Genomic DNA, 17538 nt, shown 5'->3' on the forward strand with positions numbered 1-17538 from the left:
GTTATTTTATTTTATTTCATTTATTTATTTTAATTTAATTTTATTTTCACTAGAGGTCAGGCCAGTAGAATAACCGTTGATCAGATCATTGTCTCTTTAGCATACTGTGTGAAATGTAATTTAGCTTGTCTCTGTATATATATATATGTGTATATTCCAGATGATGACCTTAATATGAAGGTCAAAAAATTTGGAAATTAAAAATTATTATTTATAACATGGTTGTAGAGTCCATAATTTGTCTAAAATGAATTCTGATCACCATGTAACACTAAAGGACCCCATAGTTGAAGTTTCCCATGATAATTGCTTGGCCTGCAGTCATTGCATGCACTGCAGGCCAAGCAGTTATCATGGGAAACTACGGGGGTCCTTTCCTTTAGTGTTACATGGTGATCAGCATTCATTTTAGACAAAACCTTATATTGTTACTATAGTATTGGGTAGAATTGAATTGGTTGAAAACAAGAAATAATAATTTATCCTATTTACTTTTGAAATGACCATCAATATGTAGTTTCTGAGCATTGTACTTTCCCCCTCTGAAATTTGAGTAAAGCATATCAACAGTAATACCACTAATTAATAAAAATGTCTATATTAGCTGCTTCTGAATTGCTTCATTAGTACTTGACTAAAATTAATTTTTATATAGGAAGTGTTATTTTTATGAAAGTAATGAAAAAACAAAATAAAAATCTTAAGGCATAAAATTATTGTTTATAAGTATTATTATTATTATTATATAGACACCTCCATTGAGTCCAAAGACTCATCGCAGGAGACCTAATCTATCCACACAATATCTATTATACCTAATGCTTCTCCTTGAACCCATTAACAGACAAAGCATTCACAACTGACTCTGGCATCCCATTCTGCTCATTCACAACTCTCCAAGCAGAAAATCTAGTCTTCACACTCCTATTAACCACACCTTTATTCAACTTCCAGGGATGATCCCTCGTCTAGAAAAGTGCTGAAACATTTCCCCTGCATCAGTCCTATAAACCCTTTAAGCAACTTAAATGTTTCTATCATATCAACTACCAACTTCTGCAATCCATGCACCCTCAATCTGTCCAATAGCCATGTAATCTTTTGGGCTACCTTAGCAATGTCCTCTAAACTTTTACTCTCTCTCTCCCCCACCACACCTAAATCTAGCTTCATTTATTTCTTGGAGTACAGTGCTATCGATATGAATACACAGCTTGTAATCTATTTTTCCCCAAATGCATAATAACTTTACATTTCTCCACATTACACTGATACCCATTATCTTTTTCCATACTGACAGCCTATTTAAATCATCCTGCAAGCTCTCAACATCATCTTGATTAACTACCTAATTTCACATAATCAGCAAACAACTGAATATTTCCTTTCAGGTTATTTCCTATATCATTTATCTACAAATTACAAAACAATGGTCCCAGCACTGAACCTTGCAGCACACTGTGTCAACTGTTTTTGCCTTGATACTGTCCCTCCATATAGCGGTTTTTGATATCTGTCCAGCAGCCACCCTCTTATCTACTTAACCCATCTCATACCCATCTCCATTTGTTCTAATTTGCATAACAGAGTTCCTTGCAGTATTTTGTCAAATGCCTTTGCAAAATCCATCAAAATCGCTATGTAATCATTTCCTTTATCCACCTCAGCTGTCACTCTATTATAAAAAGTTAGTAAATTAAGGCATGACCAACTCTTCACAAAGCCATGTTGACCCTCATACAGTATCATATTTTTATCTACCAATTCTTGAATTCTCTTTTTGACCAATTTTTCTAGTACTTTTACCACCATGCCCAAGATACTAATTGGTCTATAATTTGCTACTGCAGTCTTAGAACCTCCATTATGCAAGGAAATTATTTTGCCCTCTTTCCACTCCCTTTGAATTCTTACCAGAGTTAAATAGAAGAGCTTAGTCAGAGTTATTGCCAGTTCCCTTGCACATTCTCACAAAAACCCAAGCTGATATCCCATCTATTCCACAGCCGTATTTATGTTGAGATTCTTATATATACTAAGACCCTCCAGTTAATCCATCTCTGTTCCCAAATTAGTGTTTGTCACATATGTTAAAGTGGTAACCTCACTTGGTTGCTATATCCTTGCAAAGTGTTCACTCAGGAACTCAACTATTTTATCTTCTTCTTCTGTCACCTCATAACCATCAGCACTCATTAAGGCTAATCTTCCATAGCCATTCTTCTTCCTACTTGCACATATAATGCAAGAACTCTTAAGGATTTCCTTTGCCCTTTTTGGCTAGATTCTTCTCGTAATCTGATTTTGTCTTCCTTGCCATGCTGGTCTCCTTTCTCCTTACATATCCTCCCCAGCATTTTCTTCTTCTGCGGCTCACACTTAATGATATTACTCATTCATCTAATTCCTACCTGATTAACTCTCTCCTTACCTTAGGTCAGTGTTTCTCAACCTTCTTTCGTTTCATGTGTGTGCCCCATTTTTTTAATATTAGTTTTTGTGGTGCCTCCCCCCCCCCCGTCACCTTCTCCCCTTGCAATTCTTCTTAAAAAAAAAAAAAAAATCTAGGAATTAATTAAAATGTTTAAATATTCATACAAATTTAAATGTGTTGTCAAATCTTTCGAAAATTGTATAGATCTGACATCACTGCACAAGACCGTTGAATCGTATCGGCCTTTCGGAAACATTCACAATTTCATCATGGAAGTCTCGAATGTTCTGGAAATGTTTCTGCGAGTATAAATAAGGCTTGAAATGGCAAGACAGCAGTAACACTGCAACAGTGACCAACAGTAAGAAGTTGATGGTCGGTGTTATTTTACTCCTATTCACAATGACTATGATATATGGTATAAAAACAATCTTTTCTAGTGTAGAAAAATGGATAAATTTTTAATTGGATGCAAGTGGGCATCTGATGACTGTGGAGCATCAACGTCAACAAATTCAGGTTCAAAGAATATCACTCCGAAATAAAAATCAAGAAAGTTTGCAGCAGAGTATTTAGATTTCAGTTTTACAAAGACTGAAGTAAATGATGAAGAAAGACAGCTGTGTGTTATTTGTTTTAAAATTTTGGCAGCTGATAGCATGAAACCAAATAAACTTAAAAGACATTTGGAAACACTGCCTAAGGAGTGTGTTAACAAACCTCGAGAGGTCTTTGCTGTGAAACTGAAATGTTTTGAAAAGCAAAAATCTAGCATTAAAAAAAAGCTTTGTCTGTAAATGAAAAAACTTTACTAGCTTTTTGCAAAGTTGTATATAAACTAGCTGGTGCAAAAAGCCCCACACTACTGGAAATGATCTAGTTCTGCCAGCTGCGATTAATAAACAGCTATAGTTCATATCACATCATACCTCTAACCTCTCTCAAATGATACTGTTGCTCGGTGAATTGGTGATATATGTGAAGATATGCAACAACAACTTTTGTTGAAGCTTTGTGACCAATTATTCTCATTTCAGCTTGATGAGGCAACAGATAGCAACAAGGATTGCCATTTAATTGCTTGTGTTCAATTTTGTGATGAATTATCAGCATTTGAAAAGTTATTGTTTTGTAAACCAATAGAAGAGCCACAGCACCTGAATTGTTCAAAATATTGGATGATTTTATATGCAAGGCAAACATGCAGTGTACGAGTGGAAAAATTGTGTTGGAATTTGCACTGATGGTGCTTGAGTTATGTCTGGAAGGTTTAAAAGTTTACAAACCCTTGTGAGAGAAAAATCCCCACAATGTATTTGGACGCATTGCATGATTCATAGAGATGCTCTTGCTGGAAAGGAAATGAGTCCTAGTCTAAACTTTAACAACCGTTATAATCATGGTGAATTATATAAAAATGAAACCCTTAACACTCCAACCGGCCATGAAGTCTATAGATGTCCAGCAAAATCGGGATAAGATTCTGTAACACCAATTGAATAACATAGATGAGAAGTGCAATTTGGTCTCACTATTTCATCCACCACGGCCGGTAGAGAGGTTAAAATCAAGACTGTTTTCTGAACTTTGCAAAGACATGGCTTGAGCGGAACATTCAGCATTGCTATTTTACTGCGGGACAAGATGGTTATCACAGGAAAAATGTTTACAACATGTTTACGAATTAAGAGACAAAATAACAATCTTCTTGGAAGAGGATAATCATGAAGAAGCAGAGAAGTTTAGAGACCACTTATTTGTAATGAAATTGAGCTACTTGGTGGACATATTCGAGAAACTAAATATATTAAATCTGCAACTCCAGGGAAAAAATACATATATCTTAGAGATGAGTGGCAAAGTTAATGCTTTTTGTAAAAAAAAAAAAAAACTAGAGTTATGGAACAATAAGGTAAAGCAACAAAAATTAGAAATGTTTGCAAATGTGTATGAATTTATCAAAATCTACAAGGAAGAAAAGCAATACATCAGAGTTTTATTTGCAACTATTGAACATCATTTAATAATGTTGACAAAGTATTTTATAACCGAAGACAACATAATGGCAGTGTACGAGCGGGTTAGAAATCCATTTCAAATTATCCCTGAAGGTTTCTCAATTGAAGAAGAGGAACAATTTATAGACTTCACATCAAGCAGTGAAATCAAAAGACAATTTGCATCTAAATTGCTGTTGAATGTTGGGCTGATGTTGATGAATTTTCTGCACTAAAATCAAGAGCTTTTCATTCACTTTGCTATTCCAACATCTTATCTTTGTGAAACTGGGTTTTCTGCAGTGGCTGCCTTAAAAACAAAATATAGATCTCAGTTAAATGTAGAAAGAGAACTAAGTGTCAATTTCCGATGTATCACTACATCAAAAGCTTCTCTCAGCAACACAGAAAGGAACCATTAATTTTCAGATTTATTGTTATTGTTTAGTTTTAATTAGTTGCTCAGTATAGTTTGCAATAATGATATGTTCCTGTAAGCATAAATAGTTTATTCGTTAGAGTGGATTTTATACATTTTATTATTTTGAAAGTTTATTTTTCACTTGGTTAGAGTATAATAAATTTAGTTTAATCCTTTATCCAAGTGTGAGCAAACAAAGTTTGCGCCTGAAAGTATCTTCAGGACTGGGGTAAGGTGGTACAACACCTGGCTCCCGCTGAAGAGACCTCAATAAAGGTCGAAACTAGTCTGGGTTGTAGGCCCTTCCCTTAATGCATAACATTAGACATATCTGCAAGGAGATGTGTTTTGCATTATGGGAGATACTGAGATAGGAATGTTGGTAGCTTTCTCCACCTTTGCAAGGAGTGTTCTGGTGTTGTACCACCTTACCCCAGTCCTGAAGATACTTTCAGGCGCAAACTTTGTTTGCTCACACTTGGATAAAGGATTAAACTAAATTTATTATATTTTATTATTTTATTTTCAGAGTGTATTTTATATTTTTGTTTTTATATTGTTTTTGTGTCAATAAATAGTTTTATTAAATGTTTTTGTTTTAATAAAGTAGTTTTTCAGTTTTTCCTTTGAATTCCGCTTTCTTTGCACCCCCTCCCTTTAGGTATTTTGTGCACCCTTTGGGGGACATGCCCCATAGGTTGAGAATCACTGCCTTAGGTATACAATTTAATATTGCTTCCTCTAGATGACCCTTAGCTATCTCCTATGCACTACTAACATCCTTATCCTGCAGTGTTTTATACCATGGCACAGATTTAAGCTTCTTCCTGAGCTTGTCATAATCACCTGCCTTGTAGCTTTTACTTGACAGAATATTCCTCATGTTTTACAGTCTCCGAGGTCAAGAACGAATGGTCACTTTCAGTCGGATGCAGTGTGGTCATCTTGGTTATGGATAGCTCATCTGATCCTATGACGAGGTCCAATACTCTCCCACCCTAGTCCCCTCCATCACATGCTGCCTTAAGTAATTGTCTTAGTAGGTGTATAAATTCTATTTCCTACCTGCTATATGATCTTTCTTCCTTCCAGTCTATATCTCCATAGTTGTCCTCCATAATAATCACTCGACCTGTACTCATTGTTCTAAGGCGATGCAAGTGTTCTAGATCATCTGTGAAACTTCTTGGCCTATAGCAACAACCAACTGTATATATTTTGTCTTACTGGCCTTAATCTCACACTGGACTGCTTCAAATGAACAACTACCCTCCCACCTATCTCCTATTCTTTTTTGGCTGCAATTCATCTGCTATCATCAGCAGTAAACATTACCACCCCATCCTATCTTCCCTGAAGATACTAAATCCTTCACGTTCTATCCCTGTAGCTACATCATCTGCTGTTATCCAAGTCTCACTAATGCCTATAACTTTTGGTGAGGTTGCACTAACCAATGCCAAAAACTCCTCCCTCTTGTTCCTGATACTTTTGGCATTAGTGGATAGAAACTGCAGCATCTCTTTAGTCCCACACATCCCTGTAGCTACATCATCTGCTGTTATCCAAGTCTCACTAATGCCTATAACTTTTGGTGAGGTTGCACTAACCAATGCCAAAAACTCCTCCCTCTTGTTCCTGATACTTCTGGCATTAGTGGATAGAAACTGCAGCATCTCTTTAGTCCCACACATATCTTTATTTTCTGAATAACTGCCTTATTCAATATTTTGGCTTGAGAGACTAGATTAATCATTTGCTTCCATCCTAATTGCTTAAGTTTCTCTGAATTTGCACTTCAGCATGCTTGGTGAACAGTGCTCCCTCTAGACACTTAACACCAGAACTATAACTTTTGGTGAGGTTGCACTAACCAATGCCAAAAACTCCTCCCTCTTGTTCCTGATACTTCTGGCATTAGTGGATAGAAACTGCGGCATCTCTTTAGTCCCACACATATCTTTATTTTCTGAATAACTGCCTTATTCAATATTTTGGCTTGAGAGACTAGATTAATCATTTGCTTCCACCCTAATTGCTTAAGTTTCTCTGAATTTGCACTTCAGCATGCTTGGTGAACAGTGCTCCCTCTAGACACTTAACACCAGAACTATTTTGATGCAGTCCATTATCATTGTATAGATCTTTCTTTCTGTCAAACACAGACCACAGATACACAAATTCTGCATCATTCCTTCTGCACAATCTATGCATAGACTTATTGGCTATCAGTACCCTCCTCCTCAGTTTTCCTCTGTCATAGCGTGATAGGAGACTTACAATCTTCATTTTCTCGCTCTTCAGTTTTGCTTCTTCTTAACAGCTCCTTTAGATCCTCCCTCATAGAATACTTCTTGCCTCTCAAACCATTGGTAACATCCAAGACAATCATTTCCTTAGACTTTCCTTTTTCACATCCGCATGGCATGGCTAATATTGTGAATTTCTGCACCCAGAAAACATGATTTTATCATACTTTTTGTACTCCCCTGGTCGTTGAGTCTCTGTGCATAATTTTCTCCTTAACTTGTTTTTTCTTGTTTGTTTGGTCGGTCTTTATTATTCCTTCATACCGCCTGCTTCTTTCTCTTTTCAGCCCCACTAATCTCTTGCTTCTGCAGTTTTTCGATTTTGCACTTTTCCTATGAAGGATAACATTCAAGAATGCAATTTCTTTATTAATGTCTATTGCATTCTCTCTATTTCCACGGCCGCACGTTCGACATTAATAACATCTTTTTCCATCTTACCATCGGTACACTGAATAAAATCCCACAAATTCAAATTGCCCGACAATGTGGTCTTTGCCGGCATTGGTGCTGTGCTGACAATATCATATTTAAACAACAACAAAAAAAAAATACAGTGTTTACTTATAAACTAACTAACTCAGTCAATCCCACACCTGTTTAAAACAAGCTGCAATAAGTTCCAATTGTTAGGATGGATCGTTCATTAGAATTTCTAAATAATGCATTTTAATTTTCAGTGTTAGTGCAGTTTGGCCATGCCATTTGAAAAGATTCAATTTTATCTTTTATATCAAGGTAGCTTGTGCATTAATAATTCTAAAATGTGATCTTGGTAGCTCTAAAGAATATGAGGACATGAAGAAGATTGTAAAAAAAGGAAGTAAATATAAAACATGTAATAATATATATAAAGAGATGGGGGGAAATTAGTCTAGAGTTGTTTTTTTTTTAAGGTTCAGAGAACTCAAATGAAGCATATAATATTGGGAGGAGGGCACAAAAGCTGCAACAGTAACAGTCAGTGATAATTAGAAAAGCCAAATTGCATCAAATTTTTAAAAAAATGTATGAGGTAAATACACTGAGGAATTATGTCTTTGAAAGCAGAATTTTAGAAAAATAAGTGGAGATTCTGACAAAATTGCAGTAGTAATAATATCAACTTAATATTGACATAATTAGAACTGTATTTTGGATTCTATTGTTTTGTTAATGCTATATTATAAATCACATTCCCATTATCATCATCAAAGTGAAGAAATTTCAACTTTATAAACAATAGCAATAAATTGGCAAGAATAATCACTTGTATTTTATTGCTAATAATTGCAAAGTGCTTCAAGAATATTATTTCGTAGTTTGCAATACAGAAAAAAAGGCAAATTCTTCTATTTAGTCTTCAAAAAATTGGGCTAGGAAATCCAATGAATATATTTTTGTATAACTATTTTAACTGTTAGTTGAGGGTTGTAAAAATCAATTCATTAAATTAAGTTATATAATTTAAGCAATTCTATTATTTTTAAATATTGATGCGCTTAGTTTTTTATTGAGAAAGTTTCTTCTTCACCATTATGCTTTTGTATAATCATAAACAAATATAGAGCTTCATATGCTCATGGAGTGGTTACTTAGACTCCGGATGAGCTGTATCCATATTGTTTGATAGTTGTCTTCATTTTTGGGTTCTATGGAGGATAAACATTTTGAGGAATATAAAAAATCCATTAAGTAACTTGAACCGGAACAGTCTTGGCTTGTTGAGTATATTGTCACTTAAAACATAATGTTTGTTGAAAGGGTGACTTTAGTTTTAAGTCCTACATACAAACTGATGCTTTATAGAAAAACTATATAAGGAAAGTTATGAAGCATTACTATTGTCTTAATATAAAGAGATCATCATCTGTTGAACTATATTTGTGCCTGTTGTGGGAAGTAATGGCTTAATACTGCTCATCAGTTTTTTTTAATATTAAACTTCATTTTCACTTTAGTTATAGTTAGACCGTAAGGCTCTACTGTAACTTCTGGTTCCATATAGCTACACGGTGTGTAGTGTTTTCAGAGAGCTCCCAAAAGCTAAGTATAATTTTGAGTGAAAATTAGACTATAGGTTTAAATCATAATGTAATATTGTCTAATTTTGATAGCTTGTTGTGTCTGTGTGATTTTGGTGTGAATTCCATTTTATTTAATTTAGTATTTTTAACGATACATTTCATAGAATAGACATGGCACCAATGCGACGTAAGATAATGGCATCCAAATATATGACGCCTTTGTTCAAAAACTGTAATGTGAGGGAGTTGGTCCAATGTGATATGTGTGGGATGTATGCATTCCCAAATGAGGCTGGAGTTTGGATTGAAAGTGATAGTGGTGGGAGAATGTGCAGAAAGTGTAAGCAAAGTGAGGATTTGAAGTATGTGTCAGGTTGTGAGATAGTTATGGTTGAAGAAAGCCAGAATGTGAGTGAAAATAGTGGCTTGATAGGGAATTGCAATGTTGTACAAGATGGCAAGGAGAGCGGTGATCAAAGAAAGAGTGAAAGCAACTATACAGAGAGAGAAAAGGTTTAAATGATGAAAAAAATGAGGAATTATTTGTAGGGAGTGAGATCGCTAGGTTGCCTGCAGTAATACAAAATGCGCAGCGGCAATTAGAGCACCTGCAAAACTCTTTCCAGAGTGATTCGGCTTATGTAAATAAACAAGTGTTTCAAAGGAAAAATAAGTGTAAGAGTGGGAGAGTTTCTGAAATGAAGGAAAGAGTGTTGTATGGTGACTCGTTATTAAGAGGAGTGATAGATGGGAGTTTAACTAAATCGTACTTACCGGGTGCAAAATTTAAGGATGTAAGTGAGAGTATTAGAGCACATAAACAGAGGGTGAAAGAATTGAAAGTTGTGGCTGGTATGAATGAATTGAAAGGAGATAAATTTTTTTATGAGAGAGGACTTGAAAGTATTGTTAAAGGTAGCGAAAGAAAAGAGTGACAGAGTTAGAATGGTGAGTCTGTTGCCGCAGTAGGACAGAGAGGAGTTTAGAAGGAAGGCCATAATCGCAAATGACATTATGCGCAGGTTATGCAGATGGTGTGGTGTGAAATGAGTTTGATGGGCGAAAGGATTTATACAAGATGGATGGCCTGCATTTGAATGGATTTGGTGTGTGGAAACTGGAAAAAGTGTTGCTGAATGAAGTGAAAATGGATGTGCAGAACCGGGGAAACTAGAACTACCAAGGAGAGGGGGGGGGTGGATATGTGGACATCAGTGAGACAGTTGAGTGTAAAAATGCATATAATGTACCCGAGCCAGTACTAAGGACAAAAAATCGGAATGGGATAGTTAGAATAACGCATTTAGTTTAGAATAACGTGTTTACTAATGCCTGGAGTATTAGGAACAAGAAGGAAGAATTTTTGGCCTTGATTGGCTCTTCCTGGCCACAGGTTATTCGCATTAGTGAAACATGGCTGACAAAAGATGATATAGTTAGTGGGATAGAATAGAATGTGTAGGTTATAGTGTGTTTAGGAGGGACAGAGAGAATAAAATGGGGGTGGGGTGTTATTGATGATAGCTGATGAACTTCAGCCAAGGAGAATTGAAGTTGTATTGCAGGATAGTGAAAAGAGCTCATTTGAGGCTATTTGGTGTGAGATTGAGACTGGCAGAACAAAATATACAGTTGGGTGCTGCTATAGACCAGGTGATGGAATAGATGGTGGAGATAGTATGCATAAGCAATTTGATGAAATGAGTGGAAGGAGGGTAATTATTATGGGGGATTTCAACTATGGTAACATTGATTGGAAGGAGGAAAGGACACATATGAGGAAGGAAATAGATTTTATTCAATTATTAAGGGATAACTATCTGAGACAGCATGTAATTGAAAATACTAAGGGTGTGAGAGTGCTTGACCTGGTAATAGCATCTGAGAATTTAACTGTAATGAATATGACTATTTTGCTACCTATTGGTGAGAGTGATCATAAGGTCTTGGGAGATGGCTCAAGGTGTGGAATTTTCGATTAAGACAGGGTATATGTGGAATTACCTTGCTGGCAAGTATGACAAGCTTAGGAGATTGCTTGGATCAGTGCCATGGCATGTACAACTGCAAGGGCTGGATGTCGATAGAGCATGGGAAGTGGTCAAGGAGCATTTACAGGAAGTTATGGCTGATTTGTATACCTAGGGTCCGAATAGTAAAACAAGTAGAGGTCAAATGGATGAATAACACCATTAAGCTTGAGCGGCAAAAAAAGAAACAACTGTGGAGGGAATTTAAAGAAAGAGGTGACCTGCAGGCACACGAACGGTATAAAGTGCAGGCCAGAAGGGTAACGAGTGTGGTAAAAAAAGCAAAAGCGGATTATGAAAGGAAACTAACTATGCAAGCCAAAGAGAATCTCAAACAGTTCTTTCAATATGCTGCAAGCAAAAAAAATAAAACTGTACATGGCAAAATGATTTTAAGGAATGACGATCGTAAAGTCACTGAATCAGTCGATATAGTGGAGTTACTGAGCGAGCACTTTGCAAAAGTACAGGGTGTTCGGGATAAATTTGACAGTTTCGTAAGGAAAAAGAAAATCTTCTTTGTATCTATTAAATTTAATGAATTGACAAAAAAACATTACAGGCAGAGTTAATTACAATACTATCAACAAGATTTACTCAAAATAACCACCATTAGCATCGATCACAGCTTCAATTCTGCTTCGGAACCTCGAACAAGCTGATGCTACAGTCTCCCTGGGAAGGGCCGCAAAAACTGTTTTAATTTTATCCATTAACTGGGCTTTTGTATTACTGGAAGTGCGATTGGTGTCTTTTTCAACTGCGCCCCATACAAAATAATCCATGGGGTTAAGGTCTGGGGAGTTTGGAGGCCAAACATTTGGACTGGTGAAGTCGTAGAAATTTTCAGACAACCATTTTTGACTTTTCCCAGAGGTGTGGCAAGGGGCCGAATCCTGCTGCCATACATACGGCCTACCATTGGCTACCCTTGTTATCCAGGGCTTGACTACAGTTAGCAACTCCACGAACAAAGCCCGAATTCCAATGCCAGGGTTCTTCAACACCTGTTCCTGCAGATTTGCGAGGAATTCTGCTGTACGAACGCAATCAGATCGTCTGCTAGGGATCTTTCTTCTTGCTACATCCTCGTAGTCACCATTGCAAGTCTCTAGTTCATGCCTGATTGTTTTTACTGTATTCAGGGAGCATTGGGCAGCAGTCGTAATATCCTTATTTTGATGGCGGGCACGAATCATCATGATACAAGTTATTCTCTTCCATGATTCAGGTGGGTTCCAGCTATCCATCCTTTCTGACATCTTGTATATGAATGAAGAAGGGTCCAAACTTTTAAATGAAGAGAAGTGTGTGTTAATACATGTAACTTACGGAAAAATATAATTAATTATAAATATGTCAAATTTATCCCGAACACCCTGTATATCATCATGGTGGTGACATTGAAAAAATGAAGGAACCATTAGTTTATATGGGAATTGTGATGAATGAAGTGGAGGTGAATAGTCTATTCACCTCCACTTCATTACACAACCTTAATGTGAATACATATGCGGGATTGGATGGTATACCTGCATGGGTCTTGCGTGAAGCGGCTAAAGAATTATCAGTGCTTTACCATGTTGTTTAATCTGAGTCTCGGGTCTGGTTTAGTCCCGAAGGTGTGGAAAGAGGGGAAAATAGTTCCACTGCATAAAGGAGGATCCAAGACTACGGTTGCAAATTACCGACCGATCAGCATATCAGGAGTCGTTGTCATGGTCTTGGAGAAAGTAGACAAGGGAAAAATACAGGAATGGATTGATGAAAATGAGATACTGTACGGGGGACAGCATGGGTTTGTGAAGGGTAGATGATGCCTCAGTAACTTGCTCAAGTTTTATAACACAGTGACGGCTGAATTGGTTAAGGGTAATGGGTTTACAGTGATACTGCTGGACCTGGCTAAAGCATTTGACAGGATAATACATGGAATTCTAATCCGTGAACCACAACATATGGGAATGGATATAGGGTTGGCGAGATGGATAGGTGGGTGGTTGATGGAGAGATATCAAAGAGTAGTTTATTCAGGAGTAGAGTCCAAAAGACGGCTTGTGAGTAGTGGTGTGCCGCAGGGTTCTGTTCTTGGACCACTGCTGTTTAATTTGTTCATTAACGATATAGGGAAGGATCTGAGAGGAACAGTTCATTTGTTTGCTGATGATGCAAAGTTGGTAGGTCAATAGTGAATGCAGAAGATGTCAAAATCTGCAGGACGACTTGGATAGATTGGAATTCTGGGCTAAGGAGAATTGGTGTCAATTTAATCTGACAAAATGTAAGGTTATGCATTTTGGGGTGAAAAGATTAGCAGCAGTATATCACATTGGTGGAACTGTACTCCAGGAGATTGATGAGGCCAGGGACTTGGGAGTGTTGGTGGATAGGGAGATGAAATTTAGGGGGGACACATTGCAAAAGTAGCTAAATCAGCTCATCTTGGTGGCTGAAAAATACATTGATGAGCAGAGACAAGCAAGGTATTGTACCTCTGTACCGAGCCTTGATAAGACCTCATCTCGACTACTGTGCCCAGATTTGGTCACCTAGGTTCCTTCTTGATGGGGAGGAGGTGGAGAGGATCCAGAGGCGAGTGACTAAGATGATAGCAGGTCTATGGAATGAACCATATGAGAACAGGTTGAAGATTTGTGGGTTGCAGAAATTAGTTGATAGGCAGAAAAGGGGAGATATGATTGAGATATTCAATTTGCTAAAGGGTTTCTATAGGATTAATTCAGAGGATATTTTTGAGATCAGGACTGGTGGTGGGAGAACTAGGGGACACCTATGGAAGCTGGCAAGAGTGTAGTTAGCAAGGGTGTTAGAGCTGGATTCTTTACTTTTAGAGTGGTAAATGAGTGAAATAAGCTGCCAGAGTCTGAGGTGGGTGCTATGACGATGAGTGAGTTCAAGGCAAGGTATGATAGATACTGTGAGAATGTTGTATAGTTGTGTGGACATGATGTTTAGGGCCTCCCTCAATGAGTCTAAGGACTCCCTGGAGTCGCCTGCAATAATAGTAATAATAGTAATATCTGTGCTGTTGATCCTGCTTTCATGTATGCCCTAGTTCATCTTTCAGATCATACAGAAAATAGTCTGTAACTTTAATCAGAAAAAAAAAAATAATAATAATAATAAGAATTTTATTTATGAATTTGTTCATGAAAAATATATCTCCATACTATCCTATCTCTGCATGATATATTTTTTCACCAGATGCAAAGTGGTATATTGATAATTTATATTAAAAGGAATCAAGTGATACAGGGTTACAATCATCAGAATCTAAAACATTTTCAGTATTTATTAAATTCTGTGAAGAAATTTATCAAAATTAAACTGTCCTTTAACCATATTGTTTATGCAGTTATATTTCATAAATATTATTTTCCTGTTATAATACTTGCGTTTCAATAAATATTTTTTTAGCTCGTGAAGCAGCTATTTGGGAACTAGAAGAAAGACATATGCAGGAGAAGCATCAGTTAGCTAAACGTCAGTTAAAAGATATTTTTTTTTTACAGCGACATCAAATGCTTGTGCGACATGAGAAGGTATGCTATTTAAATTTGTTATTTAAGTGATTTTTATATTGGCTTTCATTATTCTTTAGGCTAATTGAGTTCCTGCTTGAAACTTTCAGGACTACAGTCATCTATTACACTCCCTGCATCAAACCACCTTAGATTAATTTTTCTGAACAACAAAATAAAACAATTTTGGAGTGAGGAAGATTGGATTACTTTGAAAATAGTTTTAGCACAAAAGGAGAATCTTTTATGGAGAGATGTTTACCTAGCCTTTATTCATGGAGTGAAGTAAATAAGAAATTGCCTGTAAACATCAGAAGTTTATTTATGAATAATTTGAGTATTCTGTGCAAGAAGTGTCTTGTAGATAATAATGTCAGCAAAGTGGATATTAGATTCAGCATTATTTCAAAGCCAAATGTAGAAACTATGAAAGTTTCGTAAGTTAACCAGAGAGCTTGTGGAAATACATTCCTCAGCATCCCTGAGTTGCCTTAGTGTAGACTACTTAAAAGACATATGTGCTGCCTAGGCATCTATATATTCATCTTTTATTAGTCCATTTTTGATAAGGTTTCACTGACCTGACAGCTGTTTCAAACTGGTTGGTTCTCTTCAGAGACCAGGCAGAAACTTTATGAGAGCAAAAACTCTCATTCAGTACTAAGGAACTTGAAATGTCAGAGAAATGTATTTTTCTTAAGTGAACTCTCGGTCAGTGCGTAAAAGTAATTACTAAAATAAAGAGCAAAAAGGCTTCAGTTCGGCAATGTAAAATTACATGAGCAAAGTGGATATTAGATCCAGCATTATTTCGAAGCTGAATGTAGAAACTATGAAAGTTTCATAAGTTAACCAGAGAGCTTGCGGGAATACATTACTCAGCATCTCCAAAGTGGCCTTAGTGTGGACTATTTAAAAGACATAGGTGCTGCCCAGGTGAATGTTTCTACATTCAGCTTTGAAATAATGTTGGATCTAATATCCACTTTGCTTAGATAATTTTATATCACTGAAGTCTTCGGCTATTTATTTTAGTAATCACTTTTATGCACCAACTGAGAGTTTGCTTATGAAAAATACATTTCAAGTTCCTTAGTACTGAATGACAGTTTTTGCTCTCTTAAGGTTTCTGCCTGTTCTCTGAAGAGAACCAACCAGTTCAACATAGCTGGCAGGCCAACTAAACCTTATCAAAAATGGACAATAAAGGCAAATATATAGATGCCTAGGCAGCACATATGTCTTTTAAGTAGTCTTCACTATGGCAACTCAGGGATGCTGAGGAATGTATTCCTGCAAACTCTCTGGTTAACTTATGAAACTTTCATAGTTTCTACATTTGGCTTTGAAATAATGCTGGATCTAATATCCACTTTGCTCACTTAATTTTACATTGCCAAACTGAAGCCTTTTGGCTCTTTATTTTAGTAATTGTAGATAATAAGCCTAAAGTAATGGCTCCAAGTGAAACGATAGCTTGGATACTTTATCAGTATCATTCTACTTTTCTGGTAGAACACGTAGGTTTAGAAAACAATGCAACATATTAGAATCACTATTTTCTGGTATTAAACTACTCACTAAGAAGTCAAAAAGAAATTATGTTTTAATTCGACTAGTTTTGTGAAAAAAAACTTTGTTTAACTTCATCAGGAAATAGTACAAATAAATTAAAAAACTACAAGCAAAGTAATAACAGTTAACATTTCTAGTGAGGAATAATGGAAAACGCATTCACTGTTACTCTGGCAGCTGGTTTGTGGGTTGCTTACTGCTGGTAGATACAAGTGTGTCATGATGGAAAGTAGTAATCAATGTGGAGCATTTCAGTTTGTTGCCATTCTACTAAATGTTTTGTATCTGTTATATGTGCTGCCAGCCCTGATTTGTGATTTCTTTCATTCTCAATATCCTTAATGTGTTCCGATCGGCATATCTCCCCAGATCTGCCAATTTGTCCTATATATAATGTCAACTGATCTTGTAAGTGGCAGATGTATCAATAGGCACCTGCATATGTGTCTAACAGATATTATTAGCCAACATTAAGCCAAATTGGTAAGAATTTTGTTAAATCCTGTCTGTTATGTCGAAGTAGAACTCATAGAGGAGTTTCAACATTTTAGTCAGCAGTACCTGAAGGAAATTGTGAGAAAATCACTGATTCTGAGAATGGAATAAATTCTAAGTGTTTGTTTGTGTGTGTGTGTGTGTGTGTGTGTGTGTGTGAATGAGTGAGAGAGAGTGAGTGAGTGATGTTCCATCGAGTCATTTTTGACTCCTGGTGATTCTATGAACATACGCTCTCCATTCAGATCTGTCCCTGGCCATATCTTTCACAATATCCAGATGCATTCCAGTTGCTTCTTTAATCCACCCATCTAATTCTTGGTCTTCCTCTTCTCCTGCTTCCATCAACCTTAGCAAGCATCATCATCTTCTCCAGACTGTCATTTGCTTGCATAATATGTCCAGAGTATGACATTGGTAGATACAAGTGTGTCTTGTATCTACCAATGTGTCTTGTATCTACCAGATTGCTCACTCGAAGCATAGCTTCGAGTGAGCAATCTGGCTTTATTCTGTCTATCACTGATTCATTGGTTTGCTTTGCAGTCCATGGTATTCGTAGTAAGCATCTCCAAATCCATATTCAAATGCATCTATCTTCCTTCTTTCACCCTTTCTCAGGGTCCAACTTTCATATCCATACAGTACCACAGGGAATACCATTGCTTTCACAATTCTCATTTTTGTTGCGAGGCTAATATCTTTAAAGGTCTTGCTTAAATTTGTCAT

The 17538-nt window shown here is 36.5% G+C and overlaps 1 protein-coding gene across 1 annotated transcript in view; it reads left to right on the forward strand.

Annotated features, from left to right (window-relative positions):
- Nucleotides 1–17538, forward strand: part of LOC150106355 (serine/threonine-protein kinase 10-like) — a 413234-nt gene that overhangs the window by 300504 nt on the left and 95192 nt on the right. The window contains exon 18 of the mRNA XM_090393096.1: nt 14636–14760. Coding sequence (XP_090249222.1) covers nt 14636–14760 — 125 coding nt within the window. The remainder of the gene's footprint in view (nt 1–14635; nt 14761–17538) is intronic.

This window comes from Typopeltis vanoorti, chromosome 5, assembly GCF_054136105.1.
Source record: "Typopeltis vanoorti isolate ZY-2024b chromosome 5, IOZ_Tvanoo_1.0, whole genome shotgun sequence".
Taxonomy (NCBI): domain Eukaryota; kingdom Metazoa; phylum Arthropoda; class Arachnida; order Uropygi; family Thelyphonidae; genus Typopeltis; species Typopeltis vanoorti.